The 25054-nt window shown below is 32.9% G+C and overlaps 1 protein-coding gene across 1 annotated transcript in view; it reads right to left on the bottom strand.

The window, feature by feature from the left end:
- LOC123531454 (gamma-aminobutyric acid type B receptor subunit 2-like) overlaps window positions 1-23749 on the bottom strand; it is a 28337-nt gene extending 4588 nt beyond the window's left edge. The window contains exons 1-11 of the mRNA XM_045312430.2: window positions 23680-23749; window positions 19875-20070; window positions 19230-19376; window positions 18726-18887; window positions 18303-18392; window positions 11508-11658; window positions 10555-10669; window positions 5666-5773; window positions 4577-4699; window positions 3722-3868; window positions 1289-1477 (exon numbers count right to left, since the gene is read on the bottom strand). Of these exons, the coding sequence (XP_045168365.2) occupies window positions 1289-1477; window positions 3722-3868; window positions 4577-4699; window positions 5666-5773; window positions 10555-10669; window positions 11508-11658; window positions 18303-18392; window positions 18726-18887; window positions 19230-19376; window positions 19875-20070; window positions 23680-23724 (1473 nt within the window). The 5' untranslated portion in view covers window positions 23725-23749. The remainder of the gene's footprint in view (window positions 1-1288; window positions 1478-3721; window positions 3869-4576; window positions 4700-5665; window positions 5774-10554; window positions 10670-11507; window positions 11659-18302; window positions 18393-18725; window positions 18888-19229; window positions 19377-19874; window positions 20071-23679) is intronic.
- Between the last annotated feature and the right edge of the window lie 1305 nt (window positions 23750-25054).

Genomic DNA, 25054 nt, shown 5'->3' with positions numbered 1-25054 from the left:
CTGCAACCGAGTCAGCGTGACAGACCGTAGGTACACACAACCGTCATGCAGCCCCAAAGACCATTTGAAATTGCCTCATTGCCGTCGGTTTGTGATCCCGTTGTCCACGGTAGATTCCAGTTCTCACCCCTTGGCACCGACGAGCAAGGTTAGAATGGGCCAGGCGTGACCTATAATTTACCAGGGTTGACTGGGCAAACGTGTTGTTTGTCGATGAGGTTCGGACCAATCTCCGTGGTGCCGACCGCCGAACACGCATCTTTCGCCGACGGGGAGAGCGGAATAGCGCAAATGTCTTATAGAGATCGGTCATGTTGGGGGAGGATTGCATGGGTTTCTTTGCACACCAATACTACAATATTCCATTCCACTTTTGTTTTGAGGGTGGAGATGTTAACCCTACACGTTTTCTTATTAAACAGTTTTGTTTTCACTGGAAGATCACTGGCATATTTTCAATAAAATGATTAACATTGTATATTATTATTTTTGTCTTTAATACAAACGTAATCATTCAATACCTGAAATTATCTGGTGTTGTTCTGTGGATACCAACATGATTACTTCTAGTTTGTTGAAATATTTGTAAGGGCACGTATTGTCTTTTCATAGGCGCCCAAATTTACGAAGAGCAATTAAATTTGAGACTAAAATTTGGGATTTGTTTCATATAACATGTATGTTTCTGTATAACTTCGAAGAAAAAAGAACGCTATGCACGGCGATCAATAAGTCAGTGAAAATATATTCGGTTTGATCTAAAAAGATAGGTAGTTGCACACGCACGCACACACACGCACGCACGCGCACACATATATTAGCTCAATACGGAGAATGCAGATTTACGGATCGCAGAGTCTAAGTTCGATCCACGGGCGAGGCGTGTGTACTTCGTGATGTTTCAATAAAATATATTGCGTCTGAAATGTTTCGCCCTTCACCTATGATTTATGTTGGGAAGTCGGCAGTCACTTGTACTGGTACATAATCCAGGAACACTGGTTAGGTTAACTACCTGCCGTTTTATAACTGAACAATTGTTATAAAAAACGGCGTTTAACTCAAAACAAACGAACGAACAAACAAACATCATTCGGCTGATGTGATTTTTTTCGCTATTCAAAACATCTGTTTCGTTGTCTTGCACTTATCCATATATTATAAATGGTGGACTAGCTGTGGTCGTAAATTATACTGTTTTAAATGTACTTAGAAATTTATTTGACTGGCAAAACTTGAAAACTTCATTTCTCCCCACAACCTTTATATATCATCAAACAGTGCCTACCTTCGGAATAAAAATCACGGCCTGTGTTAATGTTGTTCCGATGATCAGACAACCGGAAGTTATTCCATACATCTTCACTTCTTGGTCAACTAGTAGTAAGGAAAGGGTTAGACCTACGGCACTGAGTATAACTACGTTATACAAACACAAACCAATCTGGTGCGAGTCGTTCAGAGCTTGGATCTTTACCTGTAGTTTAGAAATTCATATAAAAACAAATATTTGAGCTGCACCATGAGAAAACCAACATAGTGCAATTGCGACCAGCATGGATCCAGACCAGCCTGCGCATCCTCGCAGTCTGGTCAGGATCGATGCTGTTCGCTAATGGTTTCTCTAATTGCAATAGGCTTTGAAAGCGAACAACATGGATCCGGACCAGACTGCGCGGATAGCATAATGAAGAGGTAAAACGCAACGGAAAGTTTTTTTTCAGATATGTTTCAAGGGCAGGACACAACTTGTTCAGACACTTCTGACTTTATGCACTATCATCGGGTAACTTGCAACAATATCAACGCTCCTTGTTGTCTCTTTAAGATAACATTACACGTGTGATTAAATTAAAACTATATGTTATCTTTAGTTGCCAATTACAGTGTTTCAAAAAAAAATAAAAGGATAAAACAAATGTTCCAAATAAAATTTAAAAATAAGGTTTAAATGCTTCAGAAAATATGAATGATTCATGCAGAATTGTTTTTAAATATTGTCAGTAAGAATAATTTTTCAAAGGTGCTCACCCAGAGTAGATACAGTGTCATTTTTTTTTCTAGTAGCTGAGAAACATTTAGTGCTTACTTGAAGTGCACAATTATAAATTGTTGTTTTCCCGAGTTAGATAGTTGTGCATGATAGGTCCAGTTGTTTCTACATTGATGAATTTGAAGCCTAGAATCTCTATCACTTCGGAATATATTAAGATTTCGCAAATTAAAAACATAGGGTCGTTTACCTGATTTGTTGTAGCTGTGTAGGCCTCATTCTTTTGCGGAAAATAATTAAATTATTTCACTTTAATTCTGACGTCTTTCCTGCTTGGAATAAATATCATGAAGATTAAGTTTGCAATATGGGATCTCAAAAAAAGACCTTTATTAAGACTAATGCTCTTACTGATTAAAGGACATACAGGTATTATCAAACTTAACAATGAAACTTCTAGCTCGTTCTAGTTGTCAAATATGATATACCAAACCTAATGATATTCTTATGATTTATCGGAATAGTATTAAACGAATGTGCCGCTCCAAATCTAAGACGTCTGTCTAATAAAGTCTTCATTAATTAATGAAATATGATATACAGTCAAACTTGACTATAAATTCCACCCTTGGGAGAGCTAAAATGTGGTCTTTATTGGGAAGTGGTCTTTATTCACAGGTTAAAATGCACTGTAAATGTTAAAATGGGAAACAAAACATGTGGTCTTTAAAGCTAGGTGGTCTCTGTTCAGAGGTGGTCTTTAACACAAGTTTGACTGTATTGTATACATTTTACGCTAGTTCATCGATGAAATCGAAATGATGCATAATATTTACATTATATGTAATATCTAATTAAAGGTCGCTACAAAAATATTTTCTTTTCTTCGAATAAGTAAATATAACATATTCTAATCAAATATCGATGTGTACATCGTTATGCATTGGTGATTAAAGTATCATCAAATGAAGAGTTTGTTTTCCGTTTGGGACATCTCGACAAATTTCATATGTCAACGACTGGGTGATTTAGGTAATTTTTAATTCGGAAAAGAACAAGGCAATAAAATAAAGCATCAGAGAGTAACTTTTTCATTACAGCCCATAGGTACTACTTATTCATATTCTCCATTTCATGCATTTTCAACTACACCATTACATGAACATTTTTGAAAAACTGCAATCTTTACTAATTGTTTGGTCACTTAAATGTTACATTGAGTTAAGTATGTATAAAAATGATAACTTATGATATTCGATGTACTGATAAAGCAATATAACACTATTCTGAATGCGCCTTTTACGTTTTTCAAGTACAGTCGTATTGAATCTTTATTCATTTACACCTTTGCAGCTGTAAGTTTTCTTGCTAATGTCAAAGCAAAGTGTCATATACAAAATCTGAAGTAGATCTGTCGGAAGCAAAGAATACAAATATGCAAAAGAATAATAGCGATGGTTTTATTCAGTCTTTTCATGGTACGTAATGAAATATACAACACCCTCTAACACTGGTTTAAACGGATCTCTATTCAAAAGATGAAATAAATTCTATGGATTCAAAAGTACCAGAAAATATAACAGCGCTGACTTTCAGTATGGAGAGGCATTTTTCGGCCACCAAAGGACATTGAAAGACTGTTGATGTAATAGGCAACGGATCAAAGCCATCCTTGTCAGGCCAACTAACATTTAAGATTGATTATAAACTCACTCATGTTTTACTTACGTGTCTAGTTTCCCATGCAAGGAAGGCCCCGAACGATAGCAAGGCACCTTGGATTATATATAAAGTCCATCCAAAGTACGTTGAATATTCAGAATGACAAACTCGCACAAACAAATGAACCTCGGCATCGTTTCCTATCATATAAACCTACAACAAAGGTCAAAATGTTTAAATCAATTGATATAAATATATCATTTTGCAGACAAATTACTAAACTACATGCTTTTCAGTGAATTATCCAATACAGTGAAATTTATCTAGATTTTTTTCAAAGTGAAAAATATCAAATATATTTTTAACTGGTAAGAAACTATGATATAGGTAAATTTTGACAAAAAAAAATGAAACAAAAAGAAAATTTGCTTGTTAATGAACACCATATCTCACACATTCATTCGCGGTATGCCAATCGTGAACTATTGCATCTGGTGTTCACTCGTGAAAGTTATTTCAATTTTAACACTGAAACATATAAATATCCTCTCTACATACAATATCATAAAATCTCTGTCTGGAAAGATATGTGAATGTCCAATTAAAGTATACACTTTGATGTCAGGTAAACATAACAACGGCATAATTGTCGTCAATTTGCAATTTTCTGGCTTTGGGTGCCCATCCCATCCCGGATATCTCGGGCCATGACGGGCAACACATAGAGCAAGCCAGTTGGATTCCATTACTTGGCTGAATTCAATATCACATACAGTGTTTCGAACCGATCGTTTGAAGGAACAAATACATTTTGTAATTCTTAACAACAGAAGCTCTATTAAATTGTCTATGCTCAATCCGTTTTTTTTTTCATTAACCGTATAGAGAATATCACATATCCTGGTTATATTAATTACTTACTTGTTTGTCAAGATAGTTCACTATAACTCTATGTTGAGCAAAGATTGCCCACAAAATCATCACCGCCACAACAACGCCCACGAAACCACCGATTATAGCAAGTAACTGGTAGTCCTTTATTGTCTGTAATGGAATAAAGTTTCACAAAATTAATATAAAGTTTTAAAACAATATTACCCGAAAACACTTGGTAATTTCAAAAGGATAAGCTCAGTTGCCTTTACGTTCACTTCACTTTAAAATGATTTGATATGACAAATAAAGATATTGGTCTGAGATTAAACTTCGTAATGATAAAAGTATAAGGATGAAATTCTTATCTGAAACAACTTAATCTTAGTTCAGCTACCATTGTTTTTTTTTACCTAAACTTTGACAGTGATTCTTGTTACTTTCATTCTAAGGCACACGGATAGAAGGTAAAAAAGGTGACCTTTCATCTAGTATAAATAAGGAGTAAGGGTCAAGTGTCATTTCATGCATGACTCACTGCACTATCTGGTAACTAGATGGAACTTATCACTTTCAGGAAGCCACAAAATGATTCCAGTATATATATTGAATCTAGAAAAGTGAAGCCATTGACCTAATCAGCCCGGCCACGGGGTCCCGTTATATACCTTGAAACAGAAAACATATAATTTGAATGTAGGGACACGTTTTTTTGTATTAACGTCTGCAGAAGCCCGCAGGGATGTTTGTGACCAAGACCGAAGGTGATGACTCTGCGATTTCCGGTACAACTTTTTTTCTATTTACCATTCTGTTGTTCTTGGAGACGGTAAATATTTCTAAATATCCATAACCGGTGCCCACAAATCAGCAACACTACCAAAACATGTACTGAAGATTTTTAAACATTTTCTTTATTTTTCGTTAAGACATGACATTACCCATATTTTTGCATATTACATGTACTTTGGTAAACATAAGCACAATTTCAAAAATAATAACTTTACATTTTCAAGTTATTTCGAGTAGGAACACATTACGAGTACGGATGAGTACGGACGCAGTGAATGACTTTCAAGATCTATATGAATTCTGAGTTAAATTAAGTATAATACATGAACCTTTACACATAATTACCCGTTTAAGAAGTTTTTTATTTGTAAAAATACGGTAAACTCTCCAAGTCTTCGAGAACAACCCGCCAAACGTCACCGTGAATCCGAGACTGAAGAAGAGTTTTTGTGTCTGAAATATATGGAAAAATACACATTTATAGGATAACAGATGACTCCTTTGAACAACTTGTGAACTTTTGTGTTCGAAAATTAGGAACAAGTTCATATTTGAAGGGAAAATGGGTAGTACCATGAACCGTTTATGAGCTTTGTTTTAAAGGTTAATTGATGAAGATCATGCGTACTAAATTAGGTCAATTAACTAGTCTACGACTAATTGAATCAAAGCTTGAATTTTATTACCCATATTTTCTTAAATGAAACTATGCTTAAATTGAAATGCCATATAAAACTATCATAGTTTTTCTGAACAAACCGAAAAGTGGTAATAGGACTTTTTTTTTCTTTTTTTTTCTTGGAATTTTCAGCCAATTTTATTCTCAAATTTAAAGTTTAAATTTTGGTTCTATTTTTCGTTGGATTGTTATGAAACTTTGAGGTTATATCAGGAGCAATGTTCCCCTGCAAGAATATGTAATTTTTTTTTTCATTTCTTTGCAATAATTTGACACCGGATCGAAACACATTTTGGCTATATAATTGACATTATTAAAGCATCTTTTACTTCATAAACTTCTCACTAAAATCTGACACAGCAAGCTAACATTTCTGCCATCTTGAATTATTTAAAACCATGTTTTACAACCTTCACACTTACATTGCAACATCTGTATTGATTTTCCAAATTGGTTGCGGCCCCTTTTGAACTCAAATGCTCTTGAGTTGATGATGTCAGTGATGACGTAGTCAAATGTAAAACAACTTGATGAAACAAATAAATGGAGTTCTCAACGCAAGGAATGTCAATGAGCACAAACAGATATAATTTATTATGTGATTCAAAAGGAATGAAAAAGGTAGAAATTGCCAGATTCTTAGAGAGGAATCTTCTATTTTTGAAAAGATCTGAAGTTCGTGGAAACGAGGAAAACGGACCAAAACACGCGAAAGCCAAGGAAAATGGACGCCAGAAGCTGCAGGACATCGAACAGAATTGTAAGAGGCCAGCGATCATCTATATAAGTGTATATTACATCAGAATATAATAGGAATTTCAAAGTTAACGTGTCAAAAAGAAAAATGTAGCGACATTTGCATAAAATGTATTACAAGAAACGCTAAGTAAGGAAAATAGCTGGAGTGACCCCGTCCTAAAAACAGGGTTAAGAGGGTGGAATGGTGCAGGGGTAAGCTAAGATGGAAATTTTGTGCAAAGTTATTTTCAGTGATCAAATGTATGTGACTGTTACAAGGAACTAGACATTAAAGTATGGAGAAAGAAATATCCAGATAGTTTTCGCATACAGTTGTCCTCTCCAAAGAATTACGGAATTCATGAACTTACAGCACGGCGTTAATAAGATCTTACGACTCTGATATATAACAACAATAAAATGTTGGAAAAGATCCTTTGGAAGTAGACCGCAGCCGAAAAACACAATAGCAGACTCAGTTTGATTGAGACTGTTCATGAGAGGAAATAAAATACACAACGCCCCCAGGCCCCGTAACACTAACTTAAGCGGAATTTTGTTATAATGACAACAGCAGAACTGAAGGAAACGACCAACACCGAGTCCAAGTAGAGGGAGACTCTTTACAGCCACTCCACGACATTTCAAGGCTGCTGATGTGATAGCTAATAAAATAAGATTCTTTTACAGCACAGAACTAATAACAATGGTTTTTATTACACAAAACTCCTCTGTAATTAGTTTTCGTGACAATGTTTAATGATTTGGCGTGTGTTTATTTGATATTCAGATTTATGAAAAAGTTGCTAATATATTGTTCTTTGATTTGCAAATAATGCCAATGAATATCAAAACAACAAAAATCCGTCGAAAACAAACTTTTGTTTCAAATTTTTTTCAATGATTTTTTTAAACATTATAGTGAAATCTGTCCGATAATTTCACAGTGCAAAATATGGGAAGAAATATCAAATACAAAAACTGGTTAAAACAATTGCAAAATATGAAATAGAAAGAAACAGATACTGATTTGGTTTTACCTAATTATTTTGTTATTGTTTTCGATGGATGGAATTTTCACTAATTGGTCAGGAATGCTAATTAATTTGTTTACCTGGTCAGCATATATTTGTTGTTTACAACTTAGCGAGCGAAGTGAATCACAGTCGAATGTTTTGTATCAGATTCGAACTTAATTATTTTGTTTGTTCCAGTTCCAGTCATTTATTTACAAAAATACCCAATGATGATTGGTTTACTGTTATATGAGTACATAATGACTGTTTTGATTGGCATGTTTTTGAAAATGCTATGAATATTTTGAAATGATTGTAAACATGTTATTGCGGTGCAGTATTTGAAAAAAAGTAGAAATTATTATTATTATTATATACCACATTTATATAGCACTCTTTTCATATAACAATACGTTCAAAAGTGCTTTACATAAAAACATTTATATAATGTTCAATAAAAAATGGTAATTGAACTATTATAGAAAAACTTAAAATTACATTACGGTAATAAGATACCAAGCATATTAAATTGAAGGTAGGCAGATCAAAACATGAAACAAAAATACAATATCGTAAAACATTAACTGACCTATCGAAGACACAGGTTAAGCAGAATAGAACAGAAGATATCTTACATTTTGAACAGACAGGATTAACCTGTATGATGTCTGCGAAATGCATCACAGCATGCAAACCGTCCCGGATTATTGGGTCAATCCCTACCTAAACGGTCCGGAGAACATCTATGATACATCCCACAGAAAAAAAACCGCTAACATTATTCTGTCACACTAGAGTTCTTAATTAAAGTAATTAATTGGCCGGCAAAGTACCTACATTATTAATCAGGTAATCAGTGAGATTAGTTCCCAAAGAATTGTATGAAATAATACGTCTTTAGCGCTTTTTGAAACTTTGCAAGGTCTTACCCTCTTTTGCCAGATGGGAGGGCATTCCATAACCTCGCAGCTGCTGTCTGAAAGCTCCTGTCACCAAATCGCATTGTTCGACATTTGGGCACCACTAGTTTTAATGCATTATTCTGCGATATCAGATTTCTGGATGGTGTATATATTTCTAACATGCTCACTACATAAGCTGATGATTGATCTTTGAGTGCCTTATATGTATGTGTTATAATTTTGTATTCTACCCTACATTGCACAGGAAGCCTATGGAGTTCACGCAGCACAGGCGTTATATCGTCGTATCTGGATGTTCTGGTTACGATTATAGCTGCCGTGTTTTGGACATATTGCAGTTTGTTCATTGACTGTTTTGGAATTCCATATAGAAGAGAGTTGCAATAATCCAAACGTGATGTAACAAGAGAGTTGATTAGATATTTGGTTGCGTTTGTGGTTATATATTGTCTGATGTGACTGATTTGCCGTAACTGTGCATAGGAATTCCTACACACACTCAAACACTCAGGAAAGATGCTTAAAAATATTCAAAAAGACTGAACTAGGAAAAGAGAAGGGGATCATGAGGATAGAATTAGAAATGATTTACAAAAATGGAATAGGATAATTGAACGGCATAAGATCGGGTAAGAGAGAGGGTTAAGGAATATGGAAGATTTAGAAAGGGTTGTTAGTTATTATAACATAGAACTTTTAGGCTTAGAAGTATAAATTATTTAAAAGTTTGGCGTGGGACAAACATTGTTTAAAAAGCTGATGTATTTATACCTGGATCGATCCTTACTAAAGTTCATCTTGTAAATAAACCCGTGTGTGTTAAAAAACTGCTGACTTTCTTAATCTAATGCAACCTACAAAGAGGCGTGTAGTGTTACAAAATTATTTGAGTTTTTTTATAATACATATTTATTATCGTGACACCAAAAGTTTAATAAATCGAATAATGTCGTCATAAACTTTTGGTAGTTTTTCGATCTCGCACAAAGAAACACAGAAACATTCATGTATATAATATGTAACAAATTCATAAATCAGAAAGTTTCATTATAAGAACAGAACATCACTAAAGCAGGATTTTTGTCCTGTTTATGAATATTTAACTACTTGTGAGCTAATGATCGACGATTCAATTTTGGTTGATAAAATCTGTAAAAAGATCCTTTGGAAGCAAAGAATGCAACCAAGAAGAATAATAACAGACTCGGTTTGATTGCGTCTGTTCATGAGAGGTAATGAAATATTGCAACAACTCTCACGCCCCCTAGCACCGGCTTAAGCGGAACTCTATTACCCGTATGTTGAATGGATTCCATGATCCCAAAAACCAGAAAATAAAACAATACTGAATCAGTTTAACACTGTATGTACAAATATATTTAAAATTTCAATCTGTAACATCATACAAGAAGGCGATGTTATGATGTAAAAAGGATTTATAAGCATTTTAAAAACTACATCCGGAAGTATTTTGCCAAGAGCCATTTTAAACCAAATATAAAAAAAGTAATTCTAGCCTCGGCGACCTGTGTATTATCAGATTTATTTTCTTACGTATATAAACGACTATTGTAATCGTTTTTGGCGTTACGCTAATAATCTGTAAGATCTGACGTTACGTCTTTATAAATCTGCAAACATTTTCTAAGCCTGGAAAGCTAAGACTTAAACTTGATAGCGCCAAACATTTGAATTGCAGTAAATAATGCTAATGTTAATGTCGGACAGGATTTTCAAACATTTTCCTAAGCGACTACAGTTAATTAATCTTTGAAGAAGGTTTCTGTTTTCTCACAAGAAATATAGAGCATACAAAAATCAAAGCTAAAGCCTTAGTTTCTTAGAATATGTAACGTTTTAATGAAGAAATACACTTACCCAGCAAATCGTAACACTTTCCACTTCTGTTGTTTTAAAGAAGACAGAAGAGTAGCAAAGAACGCAGCCAAGAAGTATGACATTGTTGATATTAGGCGAGGAAAGCTTCACAATTCTGTGATACAAATATACAATAAAATATATTGAAATACTAGATTCCATACACGTTCAACAGGTTCAGCTAGAGCTATCACTGAATGCATTTCATGCTGCTTATAATAGCATGGTCTGAAAAAGGATATAAAAGTAATTAATGTTGCATCCTTTTAAATACATACTACTCATTGTCTCGTATGTGTTCATTATGCCAGTTAATTTTACATTGTCTTGAAAAAAAATCAACATTATTTTGCACTTTTCAGTTTATTTCATCTTACACTGTATCAAGTTACATGTGAACATGAAATTCCCTTCATTGGATTTAACAGCATTGTCTTAAATCATAAAAATGTTCATGGGAAGTTTCTTTTCAATGCAGTCCCATAAATTTCAACAAATACAATTTTAATATATGTATGTTGATTAACATTTAACTCAAATTAGTTTTCTCAGTCTCAGATATCTTATCAAACATGCAACACTACGCAAAACTAGGTAGTTTACTAGCATTGTTTTAGCTTGATGTAGAGCTAAATTGTCTACAAGTTGTACGAGGAGTTTATACATGCTAAGAAGACCATGATAGACAAAATCACTTACAGATACAGAGTTTTCTTTACCTGTTTTGCCGAAGTATAACGCATCTGTTTTGACGGTTTATACTGTATCTGTTTTGTCGGCATATAATGTACTGTTTTGCTGGTAAATAGCTTACCTCTTTTGTTGTCATACAATTTATCTGTAATGTCGATATACAACTTATCTGTTATGTCAGTATACAGCTTGTCGAGTTTTGTTCAGCGTACCAGTTTGACCGGTGTATAAAGTACCTGTTTTGTCAGTATATAACATACCTGTTTTGTCGGTATATAACGTTAAATGCGAAGAATGAGACTGCCAGACAGATGCCAACTCCGGATAATACTGAAACTGGTATGTAGAGGGACCATGGTATCTTAACTTCCTTTTGTGTAACATAGGTAGAATCACGTGGAATATTGCCGTCTTAAATATACAGAATAACAGTTTTCATTATGGTATTTTAGTTCTAAAAAGATGGATAGTTGACATTGTATTGTTTCCTAGAGTAGATCCCTGGCCTGTAAGTAATTACTCTGTTCTACGTGAGTAATTGACAAACAAAGGAGGTCAGGAATTACTTCATATGTAATATCGTTGTCATATACTAAAATAGACAATTCGCCGTAATAAGGTGTAATATAGCATGTACATGTACTTAATTGCTGTTATTATATTTCATAAACTGGACTTACATTACATGTAGATTAATTGATATTATATTGATTTTGCACAAAAATATCGTAATGTAATAAGAAACAGTCTCAATATAAGCATAAGAAAATAATAATTTTAGACGCAATATTTCTTTGTTTCTATCAAGTTACATTACAATTGTGAGTAACAGTCCAGCAGAATATTCATTATTGAAGTGTTTACGTAAATATATACATACAGGATATTTGTTTGTTTTAGTGTAAGATCGAAATATATATCACCGAGTGAACAGTATAATGCAATATTGTAAAATTAAAAAATGTAAATTATGGTGTTCACGAGTGAAATATATTTCAATCTTACACTGAAACAAACAAATTTTCTATTTATTTTATGCATTTTAATAGTTTTACCAAATTATATCCAGTTTGTCCGCGCAATGTCTTGTGCATCGCGTCATGACGTCATAATATCGTGACGTCAGGGTGTCTTTGTAGAAAACCAAAGGGGTCCGGCACATAAGTGGATTAAGTTTAATGACTTATTTTTGAATCCTAGAGTTATAATTATGAAAAAAATCATACTAATATAACTACTCCATAGACAAGGGTTTTTACCCCGCAGAAGCTATGTTTTCATATACTTTTTTACATGGCCAGGAAAAAAATATTATCAGCTATTTTCCCATTCAAACATTGCATTCAGTTATTCAAATCAATCAACTTTTAAAATTACCTCAACATATTGTCATATATTTAACTGTTTTTCGACAATTCGACATCATACCGAACAATACACAGAGCGAATGCGAAGTCTAACAACATCGCGTAACAACATATCAAGCTATACGCAGTCAGTAAAGACAACATTCTAGACCTTCCGCGGACAAAGCAACCATTGCAATACAAATGGTGAATAAAAACAATAATCTAACCAGCAAAATTCAATTCCTGTAAAGCCAAGGTTGTCTCCAACACCTTATTATTTTCATTTGATCAAAGTAGCTGTCAAATTACATATCACGCGACTCTGGAAAAACCCGTAATACAATTAGTCGCCGATTGGACAGGTAAAAATAGTGAGCCAATCAGAGCGCGTATGTGCAAACATATGACGTACGAAGCAAAATGGTAGCGGTAAAATATTTTAGAAAGAAAAAAAGTTTGAAACAAGGATTATGGCCGATGTTGGTGCTATGTAAATACAACTTTGGCGGTTAGTTTGTAGTTTTTAGTTAAAACTCATATTGCAATAGTTGTTTTGTTCGCGAATGGTCCAGAACGTTGATTTTACTGACTGCATTTATCTTTATTCGTTGTTACGCGATGTTGTTAGACTTCGCATTCGCTCTGTGTATTGTTCGGTATGAGGTCGAATTGTCGGAAAACAGATAAATATATGAAAATATGTTGATGTAATTTTAAAAGTTGATTGATTTGAATAACTGAATGCAATGTTTGAATGGGAAAATAGCTGATAATATTTTTTTCCTGGCCATGTAAAGAAAGTAGTTGAAAACATAGCTTCTACGGGGTAAAAACCCTTGTCTATGGAGTAGTTATATTAGTATGATTTTTTTTCATAATTATGACTCTAGGATTCAAAAATAAGCCATTAAACTTAATCCACTTATGTGCCGGACCCCTTTGTAGAAAACTATAAATAGTTCTATTATGTTTCCTGATTTTCCTGAGTGTAGATATAAATATTCATGAGCCTTTTATTATTTTTATACATCTTTACCTTTACTCAAGAATATTTTGCAAGGAATTTTCTATCATTTATAATTAATATTATTTCGCATTATGTAAAATAATCAGTTAGGTTAGACAGTACACCAGCTACACACCTGTCAAGTTGATATATTGTTGGTGCATTTATGTAATTGTTTATTATATCAAACCCACACGTTTTATACGTCAAATTGTCAACTGATCTTAGAGAATTACTATATATTGATGTCTAGTTATCTCGAGTCAGGAGGGCTTAGGGGTCCGGCTGGACTGAGACCTAGGAAATGGGTCTCGTAGATATTAAGATTAAGTTAGGCTTTAGATATGACATTTGTTAAGACTTAAGAAGTTACAAAATGAATTATGAAAGTTATGTACGAAATATTCTACTGTGTAAATAAACATCAAAAATGTATAGACTCGTTTCGTGTCGTGTTCGTGTTGTGTCGTGTTTGTGTTGTGCTATGTGACACAATTTCATTCAATTTTTGGAGCCGCAGACAGGATGTCGAATTTCAAGATGGGTTGTTGCGACATTACGAAGCGAAGTACTACTGCCAACGACGACACGCTGCCAAGACGAATGAAGAGAAACTGTAAGTTACCATCTTACCTATCTTCTTGTATAATTTTGCAAGCTAGTCTTTTCTTTTATTAAATTTTTGTTTCTATTTTTGAACAAAATTTCAAGGTAAATTTATTTTTGATTAATTGTTATACATGAAAAGAAAATACACAATTATAAAGGATAAAACCTAACTCATTATAAACAAAATTCTAAAAAAAAGTAAAATAATAGAAAAAAAACGTAAAAAGTAAGAAACAATGCATTGAGGAAAATACTCAAGCGACTGAATTAGGAAATGCAAATGTTAAGATATTTATTTTTCGAAAATGTTACTTGTCATATTATGTTTATTTTACTTGTTCCATATGATATTTGTTTCCCTTATGGCCACATTTAAACAGTTTTGAGCATTCCCGCATTGACAAATTGTTTAAATGAAGGAAGATGGATTGTCCTATGAAACTTGTGTATAGTCATAGATATGCGCAAAATGAGTTGTAAATAGTTTCTGTTGAGGTTATGGGTAATATTTCATCACTAATATATGTGAAAATACAAGGAACGGCTGAAAAGTAGTTAAATACGTGAAATTCGTGTTTAAGATGTTTTATGCATGATAATGCATTGTTGGGTTAAAGTGTCATTGCTGAATAAATGTGTACATGGTTATGATACTAAAATATGGTTACTTCAGGTCTCAGTAAATTATAAGGTTGGTCTGTTGTGCTGGAAATATTTTGAAGCCTTAAATGGCACAAGAATATGTTTATTACGTAAAAATGACTTGATATTTTCGCTGGAACATGTGGATTCCAGTAAGGTTGAATTTATATATATTGTGAGATAATTAGAGTTACTTGATATTGTGTTGTGAGACTGGAAGTTGTGATCCCAGTTGTTTGTAAGATGTATACTATTATACAGACACAGATACTGTCTTCCGAAATATTTAGTCGGAATCTTACTACCATAGCGTGAAATCGATGCATATATTGCATTATGAGGTACGTGTGTGTACCTGATAAATCAAGTTCAACAGCTTTTTGTTTTATGAGACCTGATGTAGTATTTTTGTCAAAGAGTTGCAAAAACAGTCGAATGTGCTGTTACTTTTAGGTTACCTTTCATGGTTTTTAAGCAGGGTATTTTGCCGGAAAATATATATTTTTCTCGCGGACGACATAATATTTCTGTTTAATCATCTAGAAAGGTTACATTGTGTAAATATAATCCTGGAAGAAATTATTACCAGTTATTCTGTTTATATATTGGTGTTGGTTTTGTATGTATGTCTGTTTATATTTGGAAATGACTAAATGCTTTATTTTGTAGAATTTTATAGCTATCTTATACATTTTTAAAAAAGTATATTTTTATGTTGAGAACATGTTTTGCTTTTTGTTAGAAACATATTTTGGCTGATATCTTTATTTTTCGAATAATGTAAAACGTAGGACATAGCTTGCAAAACAAAGTACAAAGAAGTAAGGTTTTCGGTAACATAACGGTTTATTCGAAGTACAGATACCACTTATGAAAAGAAAGTACGAACGAACTGCCTTGAATAAAATACGAACTGTCCGAAATAAAATACCAACAAACTGTCAAATTAGCATGTGAAAAAGTGTATTCCAAGTCAACATTATAAGTCTTGTCGTATTGTGGACTGTCATTATGTAATAGCCAAAGGGAAACTAATTATACCTAACGGTTACATATCGAGAAGTACCTGTCAAAGCAAAATGATGACATTTGCATTTTGTATTATGACAATTTGTAAACATGCAGACTTGATTTTATCTGTCATAAACTGTCATTTATGACAAATGGGAACAATGAATAACAAAGTATTTTCGGAGGTCATTGAAATATTGAACATTTCGTTAATGAAACAATAATATTATAACTTGGAGAACTCTAGAAAATGCATCTGAAATATTGAACATTTCGTTTATGAAACAATAATATTATAACTTTGAGAACTCTAGATAATTTCAGAAGTTAGCAAATGAAATTAGATGGATGAACATCATAAACTTGGATAGTGCGGTACAACGTTACGGCCTATGACTTTTAGCTACTGAGACTGATGGTGATGCGTTACGCTGTATAAGAATGTCGGAACCAAAGGACAAATGTGTAGAAAGATGGCGAAACCAAGCGACAATGGCGAAAGTGGACTGCAAGCTGTGAGCCTGTGAAGTTTGGCGAAGAAAATGGTCCAGCTGTGAAATTACAGAACACTAAAAAAACTAATTATCTTCTCTCTCTTTCTATTTATCAATACATTATTCATACATTTTGGTCATTACATATCGATTTCACTATTTATTTAAGATCTGTAGTCAAATATCAAAATATTTCGAAAGTAAGATTAATATGCTGAATAAAATATTTGTATAAATAAGTGAAATTTAAATATCATGATAAATATTTTTACACGCGACAATAATTACAGGCAATTTAGCAATGTTGCTAAACGAATTTTATCATTTTCCTAACTCTTAACTAGCATATGTTCTAAAAGAAGCTCACCTGTGTTTTGCTTTATTTTACAGTTATTGGTTTTGTGAAATATGGATGTAACACGGGTTAAAGAAAAAGTTTTGGAGGAAGAAAGGAGAAGTGCCACTACAAAGGCCGAAATAGAATTAAAAAAGACTTTCTATGAAATGTGAAAATTGTTTAGTTTTAAATACTATTCTCCTTTGTTCTTGTTTATCATTAATTGTATAAATGACTTAAGATTTTTTCTTTAACACTGTTCTTTAATATCATTCCTTCAGATAGTATTCTAATGTTCTTGATCATATTAAATATCATTCTACATGTCATACTGTAAGGCGAGAGATAGTACTTCATGTCTAAAAAAATTTAAATTTGTAATTCAATTTTTTCCTTTCGGTGGGTAACGAGTGTAAAATAATCAGTTAGGTTAGACAGTACACCAGCTACACACCTGTCAAGTTGATATATTGTTGGTGCATTTATGTAATTGTTTATTATATCAAACCCACACGTTTTATACGTCAAATTGTCAACTGATCTTAGAGAATTACTATATATTGATGTCTAGTTATCTCGAGTCAGGAGGGCTTAGGGGTCCGGCTGGACTGAGACCTAGGAAATGGGTCTCGTAGATATTAAGATTAAGTTAGGCTTTAGATATGACATTTGTTAAGACTTAAGAAGTTACAAAATGAACAATGAAAGTTATGTACGAAATATTCTACTGTGTAAATAAACATCAAAAATGTATAGACTCGTTTCGTGTCGTGTTCGTGTTGTGTCGTGTTTGTGTTGTGCTATGTGACAATTAAAATGAAGTTTCGTACCAGTGAAAAATTAAATAATAATGTTATTTTAACTGAAACAGTGAAAATATCAATTTTATTTCACTGATAAATTTCAGTATTTCACTGAAGAGCATAAAATAAAATTAATATGGTAATATCAATATTTAAAGGTATTCTAGAAAACATATTTCATATTTTGAAATATGAACGATTTCTATTATGTGTATAAACTATGAATTACAATACGGAACATATGTCAGTTACTTCCCCTGATTATGTCTAAGAAGTAGGTTGGTCCTTCCTCTGTTTTTATCGTTGACTTATTTGTAATTTTCGAAAGCAATATCTTTGCTAAATTTCATTGGATTGGAAAATGATTAAGGACAGGTTTTCTTTTAGTGGCCTTCTGCTAAATATAGTTTGAATAATCATTCTTATTTAGAAACCTACACAAAAAAAGCATATTTATTTTGACCAACCGCAACATCTTGGATGGTTATATTAACAAAAAAGTCAGAGAAATCCAGCTGAAAGGGACCAATGTAATATTTGGTTATCCTTGTGCTTTATCATATAACCTTTCAAGGGAAGTAACAAGCTAATGTTCCTCATAGAAACAACTGTACGGTATAACATTTAATTATGAATGTAGCTCTACATACACAATTAATTCATACATTTTGTAAAAACACAGCAGTTGATGAGGATTTTCTACATCGAAAGATGCAGTGCTTTAGTGAAAGACTGGCATTGGTTATATTCATACAATAAAAGTCATGTTTATTTTAAAAGTTCTTTTAATTAACTTTAACTTACCCTTCCATTTAATAGCATCTTCTATCCATTCAAAGTAACCATTTGGATACTTGTCTTGTCTGTAGTGACCAATCAGTTCTCGTTCTCTGTCTGGATTAAAGATTTCGTTGAGAGGAACAATTTTTCATTTTTAACATTTATCCTGTGACAATTATAAACACATATCCATTTACTTGATCTTTAGCTGTGCTGAAATTTACTTGTCAAACTTTAGCAATTAGAAAAACAATGATGCACACAATCATGTCTTTCATTGGGCACTATGAACCTAAATCTTCCTTTTCAACATATTTTCTTTGGTCATTATGAACACCTGTTCTTTAAAAACAACAACAACAGCAACAACAACAACATCAACAACAAACAAACAAAAACAACTCGCACAGAAAAACGTGTTTTCCTTACACTGGCAACCAAACATACCTTGAATCCTCTCCATTTTTACAATTTTATTAGGGTCTGCACCGGTCGTGAATACAATCTCCCCAGAGACCCCAGTCATTGAAGTGTTTCCCATGCATTCGAAAATGATATCGTTTATGTTGGAATCAGTGTATGTAAACATATCGAGAGTTTTAGGATGACCTGAAAAATGTACATTTGTTTGTTAAGGTAATAGATAAATTCATCACGGATAAATATGGAATCTTGGTTTAACGGTTTTAAAGTTTTGTCTGCTTCCTCGAGACAATTAATTTCTGCAGTAAATTGAACCTGATGGGACATTTTCATTTTTAGAAATTGTATGTGAAAGAACAGAATTTTGCCATAAACTTGAAATTTAAATTTTTAGGCTTATTTTCTATCTTTAAATTAAAAAAAAAAGAAGATTTTTTTTGAAAAAAAAAAACTAGTATTGTTATCGAAGAAATATGCAAAACGATATTATCTTTGACTCGGAAAATATATATGTATTTGATCACTTACCTATTTCTTTAAGTTTTCGGATGGTACAATTTAATGCAATTGCCGACACCCAAATACTATCATAGCAATGGTGAGCCACAATGTCATACTGCTTCATTTCGGGAGTATAGGTTTTATGGTGGTGGTACAGATAATCAAATTCCTTTGCTAGAAATAAAAAATTAGAAATAGAATTTCTTAGTCAAACATTTAAAACTAGGCCTGTAATCATAAACACTCAAAGCAAATGTCGCATTTCTTGTAATTGATCAGCAAACTTATTAGCATTCGGAGAAATTCTATCAAGCTCAGCTTCGTCTCGATTGGCATTATTCGTCACATTTAGTGTCCGTCTCAAAGCAATATGTAATTCATGTACTGCCAATGGTTCATAGTGCTGTGGAATCTAAAAAGAGCTTCTCTAACAGACTGTTTTTACTCAGCTGGAATATATTACAGCAGGTGACTATAAGTTGACACTACATTACTTCATATTGACTTAAAGAGGTTTCATAAATAGATATAATTCTGATAAAGAGCATGACTGAAAACATGCCACCCTAAAACAAATCTCGACATAACTGCAAATAAAATCTTTACTTGTAACACTCTTCTATTCCGTATTATAATGCAAAGTCGTAATTGTATAGCAAAACCATAAATTACCTGTGAGGTTTGCGAATCCGCGTTCCTCTACTGGATTCTGAAAAACTGGTCCTGTGATAAATGATCCTTCAGCTGCTAGATCCATTTCATGTTCCAAGCATTTGACGTTGTCCAAGTTTACTCTCCAGAAGTGGGAAGAATACCAGCCAACAAAAACCCACACAATCTTTGGTCCGTACAAGCCTACCCTGTAAGCCTGCGACAAAACCATATACGCATATACATATTACTTACAAAACTGTTTCATACCCACACAGTTTTCAGTCAGTATACATCTACTCTGAAAACCTACGACAAAACCATATGTGCAAAAATGTACCCCCTAGTCTGTTAACTGACTGTTCAGTAGTCTGTTGATTTTAGTGATCCGGTCAGTGTTTTGTCAGTGTTTTGTCCTGACCCGCCGTATATAAACTAAACTTAACTGATACCCGGCAAGAATATTTTGATCAAAAGAATTTTGGTAGTTTCCATCTTTTTCTGAGCTAATAGCTATTTGAGAAGCGGTATGATTTTAATTTACAGCGATGTAAATGAGTGCTATTGTGTTTCTCACTAATCTAAATATTTTGAGGCTATACTTGAGACTTTTACAATGAAATCTTAAAGAGTTGGTTATTCTATGAGTATGATACAATTTTCTAAGTGCAGATGCACCTAAACATTGCTGTTTTATACAATTCGTAAGTGTTCTTCAACTAACGCATCGCTAACACTCGTTTAATCGCTTTATATTGATCTACACTGTTCAGCTATATATAATTACTTACAAATGAAAGTTCTTTAAACAAAAAGGCAAACATCTGGAGACATTTTCCTGCTTTACATTAAATACTTGCTGATAGCCAATCTGGTGTTAATCAAGACGTATTGTCCCACATGCTGTCAAGATATCACAAAAACAGAATTAATTAAATCATTATGTATACAATACAAATTCACATTACAGATGGCAGTCCTTTTAAACATTTTATCAAACTACATCTTCTCACTGTATATATTAGCAATACAGTGCCAATTTTTAGGCTTTTACTTTCTCTTGCAACGTAATCTGATCGAGTGATTATGAATATGACAGAAATGAAGTTTTAATTATGAAAGCGACCGACAGGAAATATATGTCTAGTAAAAACAGATCAAAAATAAAGTTCAATTTTGTCAGATATCGTTTAACAAAGAACGATTATTACGATATACCGAGCAGTCTGCGCCTCGTTTTTGTTAACAATGTGCAGATAACTCTGCATGTAACCAGAGAATGGGGAAATGGTCTATTCATCATTTTTAGTCAATCTTGGCTGTACATCCGAGATAAGTAAATGGAGGTACATGTAATAATAATTTCATAAACTTGCATATCTAATTAATTTCGCCAAAATATATATTTGTCAATTAAAATCTTTCACAAATTTAGTACAATAATGCTTATATTTATATTATTCCTTTGACAAAATATGGTTTTAGTAAATTGATACATATGCTAAATAACCGCATCTTAGTTGGGCAACCAGGAGAGAGGAATGTTAGGGCAAATCTTTGAAAACTGAACATATGTTATTATATACCAATGAACTCATGGTATAGCTGTGTTACAAATGACGTCAAAACGAACAAGAATCACTTCATGTTGTCAATGCAGGAAATAGTAAGGCTTTCTTGATCTTTTAATAGTAAAAAGCATCAAAATCGGGGTTTTTAAGTGAACTGTACTCAATATTAAATATGTGTCAATTAATTTACAGTAAATAACACATGGTCAGGAAATGAGACGCAATAATCATTGCAAATGAGTCGTATAATGTATATATCAAACAGATAAAGAGAAGATTTCTCAGTGACCTAACAATGAGTATATCAGTTACTGGGTTTTCAACGATTAAAATCCATAGGTTTAACTACGTACTACGTGCGCTTTAAAACATTACAGGCGAATGATCGTAATCATTCCAATTAAAATGGGCATAAGAACACAACTAAGCAAAATAATAGCTGCCTTAATTTGATTGTGTCTGTTCATTAGATGTAGTGAAATGTCAAACTGCCCTCACGCCCCTAGCACTAGCTTAAACAGCTTAAACAGTGTTCTGTTATAGTAAAATTAAACGGATTGGTTAAAATCTTAATCTAAAATAATGATGAAATGTCTGAAAATAATTTTATGCAGCAGTGTTACAAGAATTACATTTTGCACTTCTTGATTAAGATGTGACTTACTGTATTTTCACTTTAATGTTATCTACTATAGCATATTTGCTCTCTTGTTGGTTAGCTGTTATGAATAATGTGTTGCTTTAAAAATATCATTTATAAAATGGAAAGCAAGTGGCAAAAGAAGATCATATAATTATATAGGCCATCCAAAATCACTTTGTTTTTTTTTATAAATGACATTTAATTACACTCTGATTCTGAAACAATTTGTATAATTTTATTGCGATTTTTTTCACAACTTCATCTGCCATCTGATTAAGTCAATCTCTTTTCAGTGAAAAAACATAGATAGATAACAACCTTACCCTACAGAAACAAAGACTAGCCTAAACTCAGCTTTATACGCCAAATTCAGTGTATGCTACTACAGCGATTCAATAAAATGCTTAGCCATAAAACATATTTTCTTGGACTTATACATTTTGTCATTTTGTAACATTTTTATTAATATTCATGAATATGCAAATTAGTTCATTAAAATACAAAGACTGCTATTGAAAGGCCAATGCCTCAGCACCATTTTGATACCATTTTTATTGTTCTATCACCAAAACTGACCAAGATATGACTGGTTATCATCCATATGGTTGCCATTTTTTAAAGAACTGGTCCTGCCGACCAATTTGGAAAAAGGGGATGCGGGGTATGGGGATGCATGGTAGACGTTTCTGCCCGCCACCTTCTAGTCATCGACGAAGAATCCGAAAGGCGGAAAGATGAAAATCCTTTCGTTAACTCAACACTGTTTCTCAGCTTGCCGATGAAATTGAAATTGCTGGCACAGAAAGCAAGGTAGAAAAGTCTCAATGGGATTCGAAAGCTTCGGTCTTTTTCGTTGTTTTTAAACAAAAAAATAATCCTATCGTAATACCGACCCGTCGACCCCCTTCTTTAATTGAAATAATCTTTGTTCTTGACGTACTGCTTAGCTTTGTCAAAACTGTAATAACTAAACATGTTTTTGAGCTTCTTAGTTGTAAAATGCCTAAATTCAATGAGAATATAATGATTTAAAGCCAATTGTCAATTTTGAGGTTATACAATGTTAAAAGAAAGTCAGTGCCACTTGAATTTATTGATTAACAACCCCCATCGCATGCAAATATGGATTCTCATATAAAACGTTTACATAAAAAGCATGAAATGTCATGGAACATGAAAACTTACACGCAATAAGATTAAACACTGCTACTGCACTGATAGTGTAGCCACGGCAGTGGTTCGAAGATAAAATACTCAAATGAACTAAAATGTAAACATGGAAAAAGAATTTTGAAATGGAAAGACTTTCATGTGATTATTAAAATGATTTAGAGAGTCATTATCTCTGATATAACAGAGGACTGAGATCATTCTACATCATTGGACCACCAACAGATAATTACTTGTCACATAATGCCGGTTTGGATCTAGTTTCAGACCTTCATTTGTGGCCGATCTTTTTTTTCTATGCAGAAAAGTCACGCTATAATGCCCGCTCTTTGGACTGATAATTGTCAAGTCGTTCTTATCATTGAGACCATACATGATTGTACTCAGAAACGTCGGAAGGAACAATCGTTTAGCAAAACTATACTGTAGCTAAAAGACTTACCGCACATAAAACTTCTCTTGCTTTATCTTCATACATGGCTGTCATGATAATTCTTGCGTCACGTTTCTGGAAAATTCAAAACAGAAAATGTCAAAAACATCCATGTATTTTTTTTAAAGTACACAAAGACAGTAACAATAGCGTACACTAGAGAAAACATGATGATTTAAAGATGGTCATCTAAACGGAAGCAATTCTAGTTATTGAAAAGTTGGTTTGTTTGTTTCAAAAACGATGCCAACAATTCTGAATATCTATTCTATATTTACCTTTAAATTTTGTACTCTGGTTAGGGGATCGTTCACGAAAATCTCTTGAGATATTATTGTTATCTCCGTTCCTTGTAGTCTTTGCACAAAGTCATATTTCACCTAAAATTGTTAGATAATGGAAGGTTAAAGAATGTAGATTTTACTTTGAGCTTTTGGAATTATGTTCTAGACAAGGGGACACTAAATACAAAAGAAAAGATAATTAGAGTACAGACCGTTATTGTCCTTGTGGACAGCGATTGCCTTAAATGGTCTCTGTGTTAAAATTATTTATATGGTTCTGGCCAGGATATCTAAATTTAATAAATGGAGATAATTAAAAAAGTAACCAAGGTAGAGTTATGATTCTTATTCATTGCATTTTTTCTTTTGTCATTTTACTAAATGTCAACAAGTTTCCTCTCAAACTTTTTGGAGTTATTGTCCTGCATATTGTGAAGTATTGTGAAATAAAATGATAAAAAGGAGATAATTAAAAAAGGTAATCACGATAAAGTTATGGTTCTTGAACAGTGCACGTTTCCTTCATATTCTGTGCCGTTTGAATGAATTGTTGTTCCGCTTTTAAAGTTATGGCCTCAAAAACTGAATTAGATAAAAGGATGTAATTGAAGAACAAGGGCAGGCATGTATTATTATAGGATTTGCACCTAATGAAAATATCACCCTAAGCAGGCAAATCCGAGAAACAGGTACACATTGTATAAATCGTTTCCAAATTATCACATGTAGGACATGATTTTTCGCCATTTCTTACAAACACGCACATAGTTTGAATTTTATGAATGATTACAATATTTACAAGTACTAAATAGAGATTTTCGTCAGTTCTATCGAAGGGTCCATATGAATAAACTATGTAATTAAATCTAAACTTGATGTATGAAAAATATTACATTTCAGTACATTTTCTATTGAAGAATCATGTTGGTGATCGATTGATTTATGTTCCACTTAATTGTTCAGTAAAAATTAAATAGCGGAATAATTCATACCAGTAAGCATATGAAATAAAATTTATAAGACAGACTTAACTTCTTTGTTGTTTTCTACTATGATGCTTTATGAACCAATCTACTGTGTCTATTTAAATAAAAATACTG

This window comes from Mercenaria mercenaria, chromosome 11 (genome assembly GCF_021730395.1).
Source record: "Mercenaria mercenaria strain notata chromosome 11, MADL_Memer_1, whole genome shotgun sequence".
Taxonomy (NCBI): Eukaryota; Metazoa; Mollusca; class Bivalvia; order Venerida; family Veneridae; genus Mercenaria; species Mercenaria mercenaria.
This window is presented reverse-complemented; position numbering and strand designations above follow the sequence as displayed.